This window comes from Camelus ferus, chromosome 13, assembly GCF_009834535.1.
Source record: "Camelus ferus isolate YT-003-E chromosome 13, BCGSAC_Cfer_1.0, whole genome shotgun sequence".
Classification (NCBI taxonomy): domain Eukaryota; kingdom Metazoa; phylum Chordata; class Mammalia; order Artiodactyla; family Camelidae; genus Camelus; species Camelus ferus.
In genome coordinates, this window is record NC_045708.1 from 24,930,153 (window position 1) to 24,949,546 (window position 19,394).

Genomic DNA, 19,394 nt, shown 5'->3' on the forward strand with positions numbered 1-19,394 from the left:
AGAGCTGTCCTGGTACTGTGTGAATGTACCTTCATGTTCCACACAGACTGTTTCTGTCTGTTTCTGCCCTGTGGCATTCCTAACTTTGTAAAGTAGGAGTATTCCAAAAAGTTCTAAGTTAAATGAAATTCTGTAAATGAATCCCAGTTTTTCTATTAAATTCAAATTTTAATTTTTCATTCAAATAGAAAAGTTCCCTATGGTTCTGAGTTGACACTTTATGAAAGAATTAAGCAGTAATACCCTGGTTCGTCTTGTCTGTCATCATCATACTTATCATCACCGAATAATTGATCATCGGGAGGCACTGTGAAACAGTAGGAAGATCGGAAGCTTCGGAGCTTGGTCTTTTCCACCTACTGGTTGTATAGCTTTAGGTGAGTTACTTAACCTCTCTGTGCCTCAGTTTTCTCATAAAGTGGAAATAATAACAACTCTTTTATAAGTTGTATGTGGCACATGGTAGGTTTTCAAATGTTAAGTATTTTTACTATAACATGCAAATTGCTAGGCATGTATTAAGATTTTAAATAAATGTTAACTCGTCCACTACAGCCTGAATTTTCACTAAGTTCAGTGCTTCAAATTCTGCAAAACATAGTATCCTACATCATCAATTCTATATATTTGAATCAAATATTTAGAATAACTAAATACTATATATAATAAATCATAAGTTCTTCACTCATGTGCTTATTCATATGAATGGTAATCAGCATTACAAAAATCCATTGCTGTACTTAACTACATTGAGAAAGGGAAGAAGTAATATACATTATATCAATGGATACAAGAAGACCATGTGTTATAGATTATCTTTTTTTAATTGGAGAAACCCTTAGTCCGTGCAGATTTTATTAATGGTTTTATATACCATCACATAGGAACAAGACAACTGCACACTCTGTACATCTCCTCACTTCTTTCTCTACAGAACCCCCGGCCCCCACATTTTGACTAGGCAGTAGCTTGCTGGTTTGAGACTATTTTCCAGGCTATTTTGCAACATAAACATCTGACTAAGTTTTGACCAATAGGATGGAAACAGAAGTAGGTTGTAATTACCAGGCCACATCCTTGAAAGGGCTTCTAATTTCCCCTTTCCTGTAGGTCAGAATGTGAAAGTGGTCATGGCAAACCAGTTCTGTCTGTGAGGGTTATGTAACAAAAACACATTAACCTCTTGGGGTAGCCACTTATCTCCTGAACTGCCTACTAGCTCAGACTGTCACATGAAAAAGAGAAACCTTCCATCTTACTGAAGCCATTGTTATTCAGTCCCCATCAAAGTAGTCAACCCAGGATCCTAAGTCATAGTCCTACTGTGCCCAGTATCATGCTACTAATTTAGAACTGCATGCTCTAATCCAGTCTGTAAGGAAAGAAAAAGTAACAGATTATCAATATTGGCAAATGAGAAATAAAACTCTTTATTTTTAAGCCATTGTTTTCAGATGTTCAGGAACAACTATATAAAAAAGCCAAGAGAAACAACAAACAGTTAAAAATAAGTTTAAGGCTGCTAGCTATAAGTTTATGAAAACTTCAAGGATTTTTCTACAAGAGCAATAGCCAATTAGATAATGTAATAAAAAAGGAAAAGATACTATTCACAGTAGGAAAGGAAACTATAAAGTATTTAGTAATTATATGTGTCAATAAAGGATGACAAATAACAGGCTCAGAGAAGATACTTGCAATATGTAAAACCACCAAAGGATTTATTTATACCTAGAACATACAAAAACACTGCTGAATTGTAAAGAAAACTGAACAGAGAATAATGAATAGGTAGTTCATAGAAGAGGAAACCCAAAAGGGTAACATATATGAAGAGATGTTCAACTCATTAGCAATCATGATTTGTTTTTTCTTAAGAGCCGTCACTTTACAGCCCTAAGACTGGCCAAAATTAGAAAACTGGATAATGCCAAGTGGTGGTGGTGAGGTAGGGACATAAAAACCGTAACACAGTATTGCAATAAACGTTGAACTGTACATCCATTCTGGAGAGCAGTCTTAAACATCAAGTTAAAGACGTTTGAAAACTAAGAAGTTTCCCCTCTCCTCACATTAAATAAAAGATTAATGTTACTAAATGTTTATTTTTCTGTGTGTAATTTTTACCTTTATTCATTTAGCAAAATACCTTGATGGATTTTTCTAATATGGAACCATTCCTGCATTCCTTTCATTTTTTAAAAAAAATTTTATTGATATAGTCAGAGTAAATTTCTGGTGTACAGCATAATGTCGAGTCATGCATATATACATATGTATATATATACACACATACTCATTTTCATATTCTTTTTCATTAAAGGTTATTACAAGATATTGGATATAGTTCCCTGTGCTATACAGAAGAAATGTGTTTTTTATCTATTTTTATATATAGTGGTTAACATTTATAAATCTCAAACTCCCAAATTTATCCCTTCCCACCCCCTTTCCCCAGTAACCATAAGATTGTTTACTATGTCTGCGAGTCTGTTTCTGTTTTGTAGATGAGTTCATTAGTGTTCTCTTTTTTCTTTTTTTTTTAATTTTTTTACATTCTATATATGATACCATATGGTATTTTTCTTTCTCTTTCTGGCTTACTTCACTTAGAATGACAATCTCCAGGTCCATCCATGCTGCTCCAAATGGCATTTTTTTTATCACTGAGTAGTAGTCCACTGTATAAATATACCACAGCTTCTTTATCCAGTCATCTGTTTAAGTTGCTTCCATGTTTTGGCTGTTGTATATAGTGCTGCAGTGAACATTGGGGTGCATGTATCTTTTCGAATTAGAGTTCCCTCCAGAATGTGCCCAGGAGTAGGATTGCTGGATCATATGTGGTAAGTCTATTTTTAGCTTTTTAAGGAATCTCCGTACTGTTTTCCATAATGGCTACACCAAACTACATTCCCACCAGCAGTGTAGGAGGGTTCCCTTTTCTCCACACGCTCTCTAGCATTTATCATTTGTGGATTTTTTAATAATGGCCATTCTGACCAGTGTGAAGTTGATACTTCATTGTAGTTTTTATTTGCATTTCTCTGGTAATAAGCGATGTTGAGCATCTTTTCATGTGCCTATTAGCCATCTGTACATCTTCACTGGAGAAATGTCTATTTAGGTCTTCTGCCCATTTTTGTTTGGGCTGATTTTTTGTTATTGAGTTGTATGAGCTGTTTGTACATCTTGGAAATTAAGCCCTTGTCAGTAGCATCATTTGCATATCTTTTCTCCCAGTGCATATATTGTCTTTTCATTTTGCTTATGGTTGGTTTCCTTTGCTGTGCAAAAGCTTGTAAGTTTAATTAGGTCCCATTTGTTTATTTTTGCTTTTATTTCTGTTGCCTTGGGAGACTGACCTAGGAAAAGATTGCTACAATTTGTCAGAGAATGTTTTGCCTATGTTTTTTTCTAGGAGATTTATGGTGTCCTGTCTTAACGTTACTTTCATTTTTATTGCTGTTACTCAATACTAATCATGCTTATTTACCCCTATTGGTTTCTTTATCATCTAAATCTTCTTCCTAGTAAGATTTGGGTCTTCACAACACTACCATGTTGGTATTTTTTAGAATTTTGGCTCTGGATTATTAATATACTCTGTTTTCCTTTCCTTCCCTTCTTCCCCCTCCCCCTTTCTGCTTCCCTCTTCTTGCCTTTCCTCCTAGCTGTTTCAGACTACAGACCTTCCTCAACTTACAATGGGGTCATGTCCCAATAAACCTATCATATTATAAGTAAAAAATGCATTTAATACATCTAACCTCAACATCATAGCTTAGCCTAGCCTACCATAAAGTTGCCTAGAACATTTAAATTAGCCTGCCTAAATAGTTGTAAACATCCTGTTGTGTACCTTGTGCTTGTGTGCCTGACTGGGAGCTGTAGCTCACTGCCACGCCCAGCATCCAAGAGAGTACCCCTCTACATATTGCTAGCTCAGGAAAATATTAAAAATCAAAATCTGATGCATGGTTTCTGCTGAATCTGTGTCAAGTTAAACCATTGTTAACCTTCAGGACCACCTGTACAAATTTTGCTTAAGTATTTATTTGCCCACCCTTACTTCCTCTATCTCATCCCATGTCTAAATTTATTTTTCATATTTGATCACTTCTTCTAAAAATATCTTGAGTCTTTTGTGGAAAAAAAATCTGAAACCTTGCATCCCTGAGAATTTTTAATTATACTTTCATGTTTAAATGAGTTTGTCTTGATACAAATTTTGAATTCAAAGTTCTTTTCCTGCTATTTCTCTCTGGGAGCTTTCAGAATTTTTGATTTTCTTAGATGGCCTTAAATCTCTTACTGCAATGTTTCTGGTTGTATGTTTTCCTTACTCATCCATGAATTCTTTCATCTATTTAATTCTGGTCAATCTAGTTTATTTCTTCAGATTATTTCCTCCTTACTTGTCTCTGTTTTCTTCTAGAACTCCCACTTACTCAGGTGCTGGCTCCTGCTCCCCCCGGGGCCGCTGTGTGTGTGTGTGTCCGTTTCTTCTGGCCCTTTTCCTGCATCCTTTACGTAAAGGCCCTCAGGATGACGCTCCAGTCAATTGGTTTTGACCTCTATCTGTCCCTCTATTTCATTCATTTTATTTTTCATACTTAATATTTCCACTCGGTTCTTGTTCCTGCTTCATACTGCTAATATCGCCCGTATATTTATTTTGCTTTATTTTTAATTCTTGGTTAGAGTATAAGTTTAGTTTGCTGACTTTGGGGGCCGGGAATTATTACACTCTGGTTATTTTGGCCTGTGAGCTCATGTTCCTTCAGAGCACCAGCTCCTCTGTCCAGTAGTATTTACTGGTGAAAGGGTAAGGCCATGTGCTCTCCTGTCCCTTCCAGTGAGCTCAAGCAGGGGAAGGTAATAACCTCCAGGTACTTCACAGTCATTGTCAGCTACTCCACCAGCAGCTGCTCTCAGATTTACTTTCAGAGGCTTAGGAAGAAGCAGCAATTCCTGATTGTCATCTGCCAGCCCTGGGGCTTCAGAGGCTAAAAGGTTTCAATCCCAGGAGAAGCTGCCTAGCCCACCCATTTTCACCCAGCAGTTCCGGGGCTGCCCTGAGTGTCCCACTTTTGTCGCAGGCATAGCAGGAGTAGACGTCTCACTGATGTCCTACCTCCCCTCCCAGTTTCTGAGGAGACCTTCAGTTTCCTGGGGGTTCGTACAGGATTTGGGGAGATTTCTTGTTGGTTTGGGTTGTGTCTGGTTTTGGTGGTGGTTCCTCAGATTTTCGCTGTTCCCTAGAATGTACTGTTTTTCTAAGGTTGATTTTTGGGGAAGGGAGCCAGTAGCCTGTGCTGCTTCATTCCCTTAATAGGAACCAAAGCCCCCAGTGTATCTTTGCTGCCCTTTTATTTTTCAACCTTACATTTTAGGTGTCTCTCTGGTGAATATCATTCTACAATTATTTCCAGTCTGTAAACGTTTGTGTGGAGGAGGAGGTGGTCGTTTTCATACCCAATCTGACAACTTATGCCTATTAAGTGATGGGATTTTTAATGCTGCTGTTTCCTCTCTCTGTTCCTGCTGTTTGGTTGACTGAAGTATTTTTTTTTCTTTCCTTTTCTGGTTTAGAGGTTATGTGTTCTGTTTCTGAATTTTTAGTAGCTTTCTCAGTCGTTATACCATGAACACCTGACTTAAAACTCTAAAGCTAATCAGCATTTTCACTGTCCTCCTCTGGAAGGAACTTAGATTGCTTTCATTTCAGTCACCACCCTACCTCTACCTTAAGTGTCACTCATTGTTCAGTATTTTAATTCCATCTCTATTCTACCCACCACCCCACCCCTAGCAATACTCTCTGGGAACTTACTAGGCCGGGTTCCCTTGGAGTGTCAGCTCAGCTCAGCTCAGCTCAGCAGTGGCTAGATCTGCCACCTTCTCCCCTCTTCAGCTGGCACTTTCCTTTGAGAAGCCACTTCTTTCACATCTCTGGCTTGGTCAGTATCAGGCTCTGTGTTCATCACAGGCACACTTTCAAGTGCACACCAGCCACGGTGCTAGGAACTAGAAATATGACGGTAAGATGACATTGGTGCTTTTGGAATGCTAAAGTTAGTATTGCTTTTCCAAATGAGAATATGGTGTTTAGTAGTTCTAAAGAGTGCCATGTTTAAAGTGCTTCGTGCTTTTGAGAAAGCTTGGGATTTTTTTAGACAAGGTAAGGATAGAGTGGTGTGCTATGGTCTCTCATGAAGACAGCCATGTCTGTGGTTTCTCCATCGCTGTCCTTGGTTGGCATTAATCACTGATGGGCATGTGTGGATTATGGGTAGCATGACAGGAACCCTTTGAAGCACAGGTATATGAGACTCGGGTGTTTTGTCTCCATGTAACAGAATCAGAATGAGAAGTTTCTTGGGTATTGACTACTCCCAGGTATTCTAGCTCTCACATACTTATCATGTGTGTTCTGTTAGAGGTGAGGGTGTCACAAAACATAGGCGGCTCCAGCCTCATGAACTTGCAAGCAAGTAGGAGACACAAGGCTGAGTGCTACACACAGTGTTAAGAGGCACGTGAGTCACTGTAGCCCCAAGGTAGCCCCAGGCTTCAGAGGGAGATTCTAGGCCGCTAGGATCTGCTTGAAGGCTGGAGGGCATGACCTGGGGAAAAGCTTAAACTGCTCTAGTTGGATTGCACTTTTATCTGCTTTAGTGGTTTAATTTTATTTAGCCAACTAATAAATGCCAAGGAAATGTGACTCAGGTGCTCCCTGATTCATTTCCCCGTTTTGGGCTCTATAGTTCAGACTGGGAACCCAGGTCTGATTCCAGGTGTTTACTGACATTGTTTTTCATAAGGGTATTGGACTCCTTCAGAGGTTCAGGATGTGTGTGGTTGCCTGCAGATCACAAAGATAATGACTTTCCTCCGTGTAGCCATATTTCCAATTGAATACTAAAATGCTAGTCATTTACAGCACAGTTTCAATTAAACACTTTTTACACTGGATTTGTCCTGACTCGTCCTTGAAGCATTTTTTTGTTTTGTTTTTTGGATCATAGCAATGGGTGTCTGAAAATCTGTTCAGTTTTCTAGGCTACAAGTTACAGTAACAATTGAGATACTCCTGTCAACAGTCAGGTGCAAGTTCCCCCACACAGAGACCTAGGAGTTTGTTTCCGATTACTTCAACTATTTCTCTCCAAGCCCTCAAGTCCTCAAACCACACCTACAGGCAAACAGACCCTCAGCTCTGGATCCCTAAGCATATTGCCCTTATCCTACGGGAGGATCTGAATTATTATTGCTCTTCAGAAAAAGAACAAAAGGCATGACCTAGAACTGTATGGCCAAGACCATGATGTGCCTTAGTTCTCCAGCTGTCCCTCCTGCAGCCCACGTGGCTGTCATGGAGGCCTGGGCTGAGGCAGCACCATCAACCCTGGTAGCTTAGTTGGGCCCAGGGAGGCCTGTCTCAGAAGAGAGCCTGGGCCCACAATTAACACTAGCTATTACTGTTTTAAAAAATGCACTGGCTAGATAAAGTTTATTTCTCTCATCACAATCCAATGGCCATTCTGGTAGAGCACCTCTTTTCTCAATAGTGGTTTAGGATCCAGGCTTCCTCCACTTTGTGTGTCTCTACCATGGCCTCAGAGTCCCCTGAGTGCTCCTCTGCATCTGGCCAGCAGATCCTGGAGGAAAGGGGCCAGGGGTGGGGGTGTCACACAGGAAGTTTTTAACGGATCAGGGCCAAAGCTGGAACACCTCTCTTCTGCCCATATTGTGTAGACGACTAGAGAGGTTGATGAGTAGTACGTCCTGGAAAAGGACTCCAGTTTGGTGAACAACTGATCTCTGCCACACCCAAGTTCAAAGGCTTCTCCCTGAGGTCATTAAGAGGGTATCTGGGTATTTCCCCTCTTTATTGCCCAAATCCAACTGGTTTCCAAGACTTTTGGAGTTGAGCTGCCAAGGGCTGCTTTCCCTCTTGTTGAGGGCATGCTATATGTAGGCACAGATTATCTGAGGAATTAATAAAAGATCAGTTAAATATTTAAAAATACAACCACCTATGGGGTGTGGGCTCCCAGGCATCAGTAAAAAGTTGCCCAGGTGATTCTAATGTGCTGCCGGCGTGAGAACCACTGATGTCACTGCACAGGAACGTGATTAGTTAGAGGTGGTGGGGAAGGGAAACCTACAGCGCAGCTCAGGTGAGACTAGGGCACAGCAATGACCTGCCAGGCAGTTCTGTATCTGCCCTGAGAAGGCTGGCCTTCCCATGAAAGGTCACTTGAGTTTTGTTCCTGGTGACCAAAAGAGCCTAGTCAGTACCCTCCAGGTCAAACTTGAGCAACTGCAGCCTGCCAGGGTGGGGGCGACGGAGCTGCACCTGTTGCGCAGCACTCGGGGACAGAGGCGCGCAGCCTGTCGGGGCCGAGAGCGTCACCCCCGGCGCTGGTACTGGAACTCCTGACTGTCGTAGCCACCACCAGCACCAACCACACGTGGGGGGTTATGTAGGTAAAAGGAGTTACAGTGGTGGCTCGGGTTTGACCAGAGACTAAATAGGTGCCTTTAAACCTCAACATAAATTCCACAAAGGATTCAAGGGCCTGATCCATGCTCCTCAAACCCTCTTTCCCAGGGGCTCATGGTTCCTGGCTGCACGTTACCTCCTTTCCATACCCATTTTCAGAGAGCAATTCCCAGTGTGTGCGAGCACCCACTCCCGCTCCTTTCACTGGTCATATGGGCCAAAGGAAAGCTGGAAGAACAGGAATCAGAGTCTCTCCCCATTATCCCCCACCCCCGACCCAGCAGGAAGGCCAGCACTGCAGCCTTCCAGCCCTGCGGGTTTCCTTTTGAGTGCTGCTTCTTGGTGACTGTTTCCTCTCCACACAAAGTACCTAGTGGGCCTCGAGAAATGTGAGGGTGTCCTCTACTGGCCTTCCTTCCAGCCTTTCAGGAAATGGAAGACGGAGGCCTTTGAAGGCAGAGGAGTGTTTAGTCAAGCCAAGTTTGGTCAAGGCAGGGGATCCCAGGCTCCCAAAATTCAGTATTATTTCAGAAAGTTTCCTTTGGGGTGACATGGGCTGCTGTGGAGGTAGCCTAGCTCCCCCTAAGCAAGCCCAAGGATTTCTGCCTCTCTCACGAGTCAGGCGAGAATAGGGACATGGTGCGCTTCTCAATGCAAGACCCCAAGCCAGGAAAGCAGCATCGGTTTCTGGGTTTTGTCCTTTTCTTGGTGGAGCAGGGGATGAAAAATTATTTTATTCATCTCAAACTGAGATAAAAATATATCCTTCAGTGAGCTGTGGCTGAGATTGAAAAATGTAGAAATGAGGCTCAAAGAAAATAGGAAAAACCTATGAAGTCAGTAAGTTATAAAGTCCTGTAGCTCCTTCCTGAATCCTTCAAGTTATTCCAACACACCAACCTCACCAGCTACTCCGGTGCCTGCACACCTGAGTGCACACCCCTGGCCCACCGTGCGTCCTGGGCAGGTCCGCGCTCCCCTTCTCTGAACCGCCTTCACCCTCACTCAGGTGGGACAGCTGCTGCCCCCTCCTAGTCACTACGCACTGAGTGTGCCCTTCCAGACCGGCCGTTCTCCAAGTGTGCTCCCCCAACCAGCAGCACAGCCTCCGGGAACTCACTAGAAAGGCAAATTCTCCTGTTCCACTCCAATTCTACTCAACCAGAAATGCAGCAGTGGGGCCCAACAATCCATTTTTAAAAGGTGATTCTGATCCAGAGCCAGCATAGGCTCTGCGGGGCCTGAGTTCTAATTCTGTCATTTACTGTCTGTGTGGACCGAGTTACTTCTGGCTATGCCTTGTTTCTGTAAAAACAGAACCAATACCATCTACCCTCAGCAGGTTTTTGTGTAGAGGGCCTTGGGGGGAGAACGAGTTCCAGGTCCTCCCTCCTCCCTTTCCTGGGAATCCAAGCCGGTGCAGCAGCCCCCCTCCTACCCCACACACCCAGCAAGCTTTCCACTAACACTGCAGTGTTCTGGGGCAGGGGCCGGGCCCTTCTGCTTTGGAAAAGTAGGACCCCTAACAGCCACACCTGAGTGTTGGGACACTTTGCATCTCCAGCCTGACCACGGGGGTGGCTCTGTGTGTGTGTGTGTGTGTGAACCAATTCTGTGTTCACAAAGGGTATGAAGAAAGGACAAAAACTCCCTTCCCTAAAAGCCACAAGGAGCAACCGGCTGGCTAGCAGGGCTCAGGGCAGTGACTCTTCCACTAGCTCCCAGGCAGCCGCTGAGGCAGAATCCCAGCACCATCGACCACACGTGCTAATGCCAGGCCCACAACTTCCCTGCGGGAGGCCATCACGTCACAGGGACACACAGGTGGCTGGACCCATGCAGCAATGGAGCATAAAGCAGCACACCCAGCAATTAAATAGCAGGTTTAATCATCTCACAACAGATAATAGTGCAGTAGTATAAACTGTAAGTTTCTTTTTAAAAAGCCACTCCCCCGAAGCTCCCATTCCTCAACGTCTAGATACCATGGCTGAGGAACCAGTGACAGGGCCAGAGGGATTCAGGAAGTCTCTGTTCCAAGGAGATGAGTCTTTCCAGTTCAAGGTTGCCAAGAACCCTAGGAGGAGTTGATGCACACACACTCACTCCAACACACACACACTCACTCCAACACACACACACACTCACTCCAACACACACACACACACCCTCCAACACACACACACACCCATGCTAGGGGATACAGAGAAAAGACACACAAACGGACATCAAGTGAGCAGTCACACACATGCACTCTCATGCCTTAATATTCTAGTCTATTTGTGGCTGTTCCCTCTGGGCACAGGGAGTAGTGGCCTGAGCCAGCCAGGGTGGCCAGAAGGAAGAGGGGTGGCAGTCTGTGTCCAGCCTGGCTGCTCTGACACAACAGCCCAGCAGCAAGAGGGGCCCTCTCCATTCTTGAAACAGTAGCCCTTCCCTATCCTTGGGCCAGACACCAGCCCAGCGTCAGTGGTGAGGAGGGGGCACCACTTCCTCTGGGCCTAGTGAGAGGGGAGACTCCATCCCAAAGAAGAGAGCAAAGAACACACCTGCACGCAGGCTTATGGAGCCAGAAGGCTGGTGGTGCTTGGTTCTGTACCCAGATGTGAGGGATACAGCCAGGCCTCTCTGTGCAGCCGCCCCAGGAGCAGCAACCTTACCAACAGGGAGCTGGGAGAGGAGGCCAAGAGCTGGCGGCGGCCATTCTCAGAGCAGGGGAAGGGTTTGCAAAAAAGGAGGCCCTGAGGTGAGGACATTTTGGGGGACCTACCAGACAAATTTAAAGAGGAAACTTCTTCGTTCACAGCTTCATTCGGGGGTTCCCGGAGAATGTCTGGATTCAAGTACCAGCAGCTCTCGCTGAGGATGTTAGGGTGAAGTGACCAGCAGATGCTGGGAGAACAGCTGCCCTCTGACACAGGAAGTATGAGAACCAGCCTAGCAATGCTCTGGACCCCTGGCACTGCCAAGCCCTAACCTGAGGAGGCAGACCTGGTGGCTACAAGATCTCCTCCCGTGGGCTCCTGGCCTTGAGCGGGGTCTGCCCGTTGGGCACGGAGCCGTTCTGACCATGCAGGAGTTTGCCCTTCTCCCGGTCGGGCCACGTGAAGATGGCGTCGTCACTGTCCAGCTCCGACTCAGAGTGCATCAGGCTGCTGCTGAGCATCGGGCCTTTCTGTTTGATGCCTGCAAGGGAGTCAAGGAGCCCAGCATCAGGAGCACGAATCTTCTCTGCCTTGAGCCACGCCCTGCACCTTCCTCCCAGCCTGAAGAGGAGCAGAGGGACAGGGACAGGCATGGGGCCCTCTCTGAGGGAAGGAGCCTTCCCGAGTCCTCCCAGTCCTGGCTCGCTGGAACAGTCCCATCAGGAATGTCACAGAGAGTAGACTGGGGACCAACAGCTCTGGGTTCCAATGAGGTTTCTTTATCTCCCGCATCTATTAGCTTTGGTTTGTGCCACCCAACAACGTTCTTTTTTCCCTCTCTTAAATGTGGGATGTTTTATCATCTCTCTTTATGAATAGGATGGAGTTCTGCATGAGGCAGAAAAGCAAAAGGAACAAGAACTCAGGCTCTAAGAATGAGCTTTTCACCATATCCGGGGTCAGCATGAATGTAAAGTGCCTGCCAGAGCTGCCTACACTGAGTGAGGACACAACTTCAGCCTGTGTAGACGTTGGTTCTGGCTTCGCTGAGCAGGAATAGGAGGTGGGAGAGCAGGCACTCGGCTCGGAGAGGCCTGAGAGCCTGAATGAAGTGCGGACTTGCAGACAGCCCAAGCCATCAGTTCATTAGAATATACAAACAAGGACCCATAAGAGGCACCTGAGGTCAGAAAAGATGCCTGAGAATCCACATGTCACTGTAGTCCCCTTCACCTCTCATCCCGAAGGCTGCAGAGGCCAGACCATACACCGTGGTCCAGTAATATATAGCTTTAGGGCACATCCCATCCCACTGCAAGACGGCTACCCTCTGGCTGGTGCAAATACTACTCCAGAGAAAGCAAAACATAGGCTGAGATAGCAGGTCTAGAAGTGGGAATTGCCAACAGTGAGAACCCAGCTTGGCAGTGCCCTGGGCCTGGCACTGCTCACCTGCAGGGACCTAACCTACCTCCTTTCTTAAAAAGGTGACCAGTCGGTGAGGTGTGTTTGAACCCTCATCTTCCAACAATCTCTCTCCCTCTTCCTGGTCCCATTCAAATCCCCCAAAACACTGAAAGAGGGTCCTGAGATGATTCTCACCCATTCTGCCCCTTTCTGACCACACATGACTTAAGGCTGTAAATGATGGGGCATCCAGACTCTGACTGCATCTGTCACTTGGGAACCACACCCCCACAGACCTTGCCCATGCACTGGTCTGTCTGTACAGGGTGCTGTGGGGCTCAGGCAAGCTTACCTAACAGCCTTGTCCATCTCAGGGATACAGTTCCCAGACATGACTGAGGACAGCCACGCCTCCCACTGATTGTCAGGACGGCAGAGCAGCAGGGCCAGAGAAGAACGCCAGCATCCCAGGCTTTCCAGTGTGGTAGGGGACAGTGGCAACATAAGAACCAAGCCCAGGGGAAGTCAAGGTTCTCAAAGCCTTTGCTTTGCCCCTACAAATGAAATACCCTTTGGGGGCTTTCTCCTCTCGGCACCCAATCAAAGCTTCCCATCTTCCCCAAAGCCCTCTGGGCCACAGGTGCAGAGGACAGGAGCCTGAGGGGAAGACACGTTCCTGGCTCCACGTACACAGCACTCTTCCAGGGCCCTCCCACTACTAGCACCTACTCTGCTTGAAGAAGTGAGTGGGATTCACCTACTAAGCAGGACAAGTGAGAAACTGGCAGTATCGGTGGCAAACACACACCCCTCCTCTGACTCGGCAATCCCATTCCCAGGTCTACACCTGACAGAAACCCATACATGTATGTTCATCAAAGGACATAGCCAAGAACGTATACAGCAGCTCTCCCCACGACAGCCAAAAATGGAAGGAACTCAACTGCCCGTCAACAATATGCCTGACGAATAAATACATTCACACAACAGAAATTATACAGCAATGAGAATGGACTACTGCTCTACCTTACAACACGAATGAATGTCATAAATGCACTGTTGAGTAAAAGGAGCCAAACACCATGATTCCATTTATATAAACTACTCCAAGATATTAGAAGTAAATTGGGGGGAGGCAGTGACTGCAAAGAAGCAAAAAGGAGCACTTCTGGGGTGCTGATTACATGACCACATTCACCTGTGAACCCCATTGAGCTGTGCTCATGATTTTCTGTGCATATTAGATTGAACCACAGAAAACCACTAGTTTCATGGGTCAAAAAAGCCAAATATCAGTAATTTTATATGGTTTAATCTAATACACTTCAGTAGAAAGTTTTGAAAAAAAAAAAATTACTAGAATAGCAAAACCAAACCAAAGACCACAGCTGCTGAATGCAAACCACACATGCCGAGGGCAGGCGTCCCCACGTCAGCCTGGCGGCACTCAGTGCCAGCAGCTCCAGGCTCACTCCGGCGGGGCCTTAACCTGGCTCCCGGCACAGTGTTTGTTTCAGTGCACGTCCACGCACGTATTCCCCACTAAATTTACTCTTCTTCAAGCGGAACCCCTTCGGTTCCACACCTTATACAACTTGGTCCTGAATCCCGTTCTCCTCCTCCTACTGGTACCTGCTCTGGGTTACACCTGCTAATCCGCCACAGAGCCCAGGACAAGAGCCGGGGGTTCTGGCCTGGTCAGACACACAGCAGATCCAAGGGGACTCTCACTGCTTCCCCGGCTAGACACTGCCCACAAGAGGACGAGGGCCTGCCGACCCTCATCTAGTCTCACCTTGGGTGCAGAGGGGCAGCGACCACCTCCGGCCCTCCCTCCTACCTCCCCTTTCCCTGGAGCCCTCGGTGCTGCGACACTCACTTCCCATCTGGCCCCTCACCCCAGCACTGCTGAGTGCCTCCACCGGGCCTCCCTCTCTCCTGCTCAGAAGGGGTATCTTAACTCCACTGACCCCCCACTCTCTCCTTAATCCCCTACTCCCTCCTTCCTCCTCGGGAACCTCACCTCTATTTTCTGCATCTCTACCCGCATCTACCCTGTCCTGCTTCTCCTCCACTTTTCATTACTCAACTTCTAAAAGGACCTTTAAATATTTAGGGCCTCCATTTCCTCATGAGCTACTTACTTCCTAAATAAACTACACTTCATTCTGCTGTCATTCACCATTCACTCCAGCTCTTTAGGTGACCAGAAACTCCTCCAGGGTCATCACCGCCATCATTGCTGTCCATTCTCATCCTCTTCTTCCGCGGCAGCAAACATTGCTGACCGCTCCCTCCTCCCTCATGATAGCCCTTCCTCAGCCCTGGTCTCTTCTCTTGTCCCCAGCACTCTCCCCAGAAGGACTGTGACCCACTTTTGTGGGGCTGACCCTCATCAGCCCACAGGAGACTCCTATAGTGACACTTCCCAGCCTAACTGTTCTGCTGAGTTCAATTTAATTCATCCCCTCTTACCCAAACCATCACTGCCCCCAGATGTCCTGATTCTGTCACCAGTGCTATCATTCTCTGTCTCTCAGGTCACAAGTCAGCCTTGACCTTCCCTGTCCCTTCATCCCACTGACACCAAGCTGTCTGAGCCTCCACCTGTAATCTCTCCCTAGATTAAATGTTGTCACTAGACTAATTTTGCTAAGCCAGCACTTTCAAGATGACACTTCTCATCACCACCAGAATAAAGGCCTAACTCCTCAGGCTGATGTTCAAAACTCCCCGCAATTTCATCCTCATCAATCTTCTAGCTTCATTTCCTCAACCCCATTCATAACTGTCCCAACCAAATGATCTTCTCCAGCATCTCTTCCCTAGTCTCTCCCATCTCAGAGAGTAAGACCACCCAATCCACAGATGCTGAAAGCAGAAGCTCGGGGGCCATCCTTTCCTTCTCCTTTGTGCTCACTCCCCTCGGACAAGCTATCATGAACCCCAGCAAGTCCTCCCTCAAAATGTGTGTGGAATCTATCTGCCTATCTCATCATCGTTCCACCACAAGGACATTCTATCCAGTCTCCTCTCACCCACTCTTGCCTCTCCAATTCCTTCACATAGCAGCCACATTTTTCTTTTTCAAATGAAAATCTAATCGCATCGTTCACCTCCGTAAAAGAAAACTACCCTTGGCTCCCCTTTGCTCTTGGAAGAAACCACAGCAGGTCCCTGTTCACCTGTCTGGCCTTGTGCCACTCGCCCACGCTCACCATGTCTTCCCCCAGTGCCCTCTGCTCCTTCCAGCAGCCAGGCCTTTACCAACTTTGCTCCTTTGCCTGGAATGCTATTCCTCAGAGTCTTTACGTGCCTAACTCCTACCTGTCCCTCGGGTCTCAGTCTGTCACTCTTCATAAAGACCTTCCATTATCAAATCCTGTACATTTGTGAATTTGTTTGTTTAATGTCTGCCTGATACAAGCTACACAAGAGCAGCGACTGTTTGGTTCACCATTAACGTAGCCAGTGTCTGGCCTGGGGCCTGGTGCACGGTTGTCCTGCTCCACATTTAGAGTCAGTAAGACACAGTCCCTGCCCTCAAGGACTTCACTGGCTGGTAAGGGGACAAACACATACATAAGTGATCCCATACAGTGAGAGAAATGCTGAAACAGATGTGGGAGAAAGACAAGCCTGACTTTAACTGGCAGGTTAAGAGAAGGATGAGAAGGTGCTTTCTGGACAGAAATATGAACCAAAAGAATCTGTTTAGGCAAGAGAGAAGTCAACAAAGAGGAGGCGCTCAGAGAAGCACACCGCTGGGAGCTCACCGTGTCTACCGGCCCAAAAGCAAGTCACTGCAGGATTTCAAGGGGTGGAGAAACCTGTCAGAGCAACATAAACACAACCTTGGCCACCATGTGGAGGGTGGGTTGTGCACAATTCCCTCTAGGCCTTCATCCTCAGTACACCATGTGGGACGCTCCCTGGCCACACCTCTGTGGTTCACTAGCCCCCAACCTCCAGGTGCCGCCCCACTGCGTTCCCTAATCCAGCTGTCTGAGTGCAGAACCCAGACTGTCTATGAGCATTTATTTCCTTCTGATATATCTTCTCTCCCTCACTAGAGTGAAATTCTGAGGGCAGGGCCTGTATCTTAGAACTCTCTAGAGTCCCCTTACAGCCTCTCCTAATACAAAGCTTTAAGTATGACATATGTTTAATAAATACTCTGTACAAAAATAGTTCTACTTGTAGAGTGTTCAGGAACAGCTCTACATAGAGTCCAGCCCCCTTAAGCACACAAGACTGTCCTGTGGCATCCAAGACAAATGGGAACCTCACCAATGACCGAGCCCAGGCGGGGAAGGGGGCCCTCTACCCGCCCTGGCCCTATGAGCCCCATCACTGAAAGCCACCGCAGTGCTTGGGCAGTTGGAAACTCTTTGACAGATGAGCCCAGTGCACCTGGAGCCAGCAGGGGAGCTGTCTTCCACCTGCACTAAGACCGTTTTGGAGTCTGTAGATCCACCCCCCAAATACTGGAGAGAGGAAAGTGGGAGAGGAAGGCTAGCTGGAAACGAGGCCAGCTGTTGAACACTGGCTTTGAACTCTTCACTGCCTCACCTTGCTGTCTGCCCAGAAAGGACAATCTGGTCAGGCATAAGAGACCAAGGTCCCTGAGCCTGACTACAGGGTGGCGTGGAAAGCTCAACTCCAGGTGGGAACCCTGAGGGAAACAAGCAGGCAAAGGACAGTGAGAGGCTAAGCCCCTCTGCACGGTGAATGGAATGCTGAGAAGTGAGCCCTGGAGTCAGAGCTTGCCCAGCAGGCAGCTTCTGCCAGCACAGGGCAAAGCCAGCCCTCAGCCCTCAACAGGGGGAGGACAAGATGCTTTTCCTGCACAAAGAGCTGTTAGTGACACATCTGGGGAGGGACTGGTGACAATGGTAGCTCTTCAGGGAGAGTGCTCCAACCTAGATGCCCCCCGACTCCCAGGTCCCACCCAGGACCACTACCTGCTCGAGAGGTTGGCTTTAGTTCCAGACTTTCCTGATCTGTGGCATCCAGGATCTTGTACTTGCTTTTCCTCTTAGGTTTTCCTTTTTGCCTGAAAAACACAATCCCTGCCCCTGCTCAGGAAAGAGGTTGTGTGTGAGGTTCAGGTGGCACACCACAGGATGACAGCCAGACTGCAGACAGGGCCCTGTCTTGGGGGCAACTGCTTAATGGAAGGGCTGTTTCTCCTTGCTTCTCAGCCAGGGAAGGTAGCAACTGTGATTTGTTCTTTATATATTCCTCGCCAGTTTGGGAAAAGGCAAGGGAAACGTGATTATCTTATCAAGGGCTTACCACTCTACAGTGACAATGAAGAATAGATGGTTAAAAATGTAAATAAGATGAAGCCCCTACACCTGAAGGGTGTAGGGTGGAGGAAAGCGTTAAACCAACAACGCTGTAAACAGTGGTTGTCTTAGGCTGGTGGGAATTTTTTAAAATTCTTTTAATTTTCTGAGTTTTACCGTGAGGCTACATTGTATGTCGAATATCAGCTCCGCCACATAACTGTCCACGGACAGGTGATGTCATTTTCCTGAGCCTACATTTCCTCATCTTTAAGATGAGAAAAAGTTGTTATGCATATTAAAAAAGATATTACCTATAAAATGTATAAAATGTTATCATGGTGCCTGGCACACAGTAAACTTAGAAATGACACTCATTATTAATAATGAAAAACATAATAAACATTACCATTAAATATTATGAGACTAGATAGGAAGCCTAAATGAAAAAACCCAGAAGACAATCATGACTAACCTAAGCCTCCAGTTTTGTGAAAACACATATATACGTGAATTCCAAACTGCAAGGAAGGCAGACAAATTAAGAACCCATGTGTTAGGTGGTGAGGCTGAAGTGCGGGGTATTAAAGGACGCACACCCTAGAGATGTGAGCCAGGCCCACACCCAGATGCCCCTCTCCCACTCCAGCCACAGCTGCGTTTTCCAGACTGCAAATCACTATGGTGACAGCCACTTGGCTGAAGGAGTGTGCCCTCTGGAGAGCCAGAGGGTAAGGACGGCTTTTCTGTGCATGCCTTGAGTGAGCCAAACCACTGTAACAGAGACGGTGACGGGAAGGGAGGAAACCTAGGACTTAGCGCCCTCCATGTGTAAGGTTCTATTTACCTCTCTGATGAATGAACATGTGATTGTAAGCCTGAACGAGTTTCCAAGGAAAAGTCCATCTTACCTCTTACAGCAACAGATCACAGTCCAGAACAGGATTCCCAAGGCAACAACAATGACAAAGGAAGCAATGATAACATATAACACACTCCACTCTGCCAAGAAAAACAAAATGGTGAGGGTAGTGAAGAGAGAGGCTAGAAGGGCAGTCTGGGCTGCCCCACTCTGGGCAGGAGGCGGCTTCACTCTGCAGACAAGAAGGCCCCCAGGGATCCCCAGGGAGGGTGAGACCTTGGAGTTGAAGGCACCTAAAACTTTAAACCTTATGAATTGCCCCTGCTTTCTAGTCGCTGCTCAGAGACCCTGGGGCCATGGGGCAGACTGTAAGGAGCTTTAAAGAGAAAGTGGGGGATAGAAACCTACAGGCTTCCAGAGTACACAGGCACCCCAAAAAGACAGGAGGCCTTGCAGCTGGTCTGACTTAGGCTGCAATTTGCAGTTGATCTGATTTAAGCTTGGTTCTTCTTAAACAACTGCTTCAGAGCTTTCCTCTAACCTTGAGCAAGTGTGGAGGAAGGAAGTTAAAGTCCCCTGCAAACAGAAAATACACAAAGTTCTTTCCTCGCTTGCTCATCTGCCTTGGAAACACCAACACCCACCCACTCAACTCAGAGCCACTCTCAGTGCCAAGC

At 46.5% G+C, this 19,394-nt stretch overlaps 1 protein-coding gene across 8 annotated transcripts in view; it reads right to left on the reverse strand.

Annotated features, from left to right (window-relative positions):
• Window positions 1-4,681: 4,681 nt before the first annotated feature.
• The window catches only part of KIAA0319L (KIAA0319 like), a 96,474-nt gene continuing 81,761 nt past the window's right edge, over window positions 4,682-19,394 (reverse strand). For 4 of the 8 annotated variants that reach the window (XM_014560581.2, XM_014560582.2, XM_032495901.1 and 1 more), the window contains exons 19-21: window positions 18,767-18,857; window positions 17,529-17,620; window positions 10,379-11,698 (exon numbers count right to left, since the gene is read on the reverse strand). In XM_014560581.2, coding sequence (XP_014416067.2) covers window positions 11,511-11,698; window positions 17,529-17,620; window positions 18,767-18,857 — 371 coding nt within the window. In that variant the 3' untranslated portion in view covers window positions 10,379-11,510. The other 4 variants (XR_004325502.1, XR_004325503.1, XM_032495903.1 and 1 more) reach the window with 4 other exon arrangements.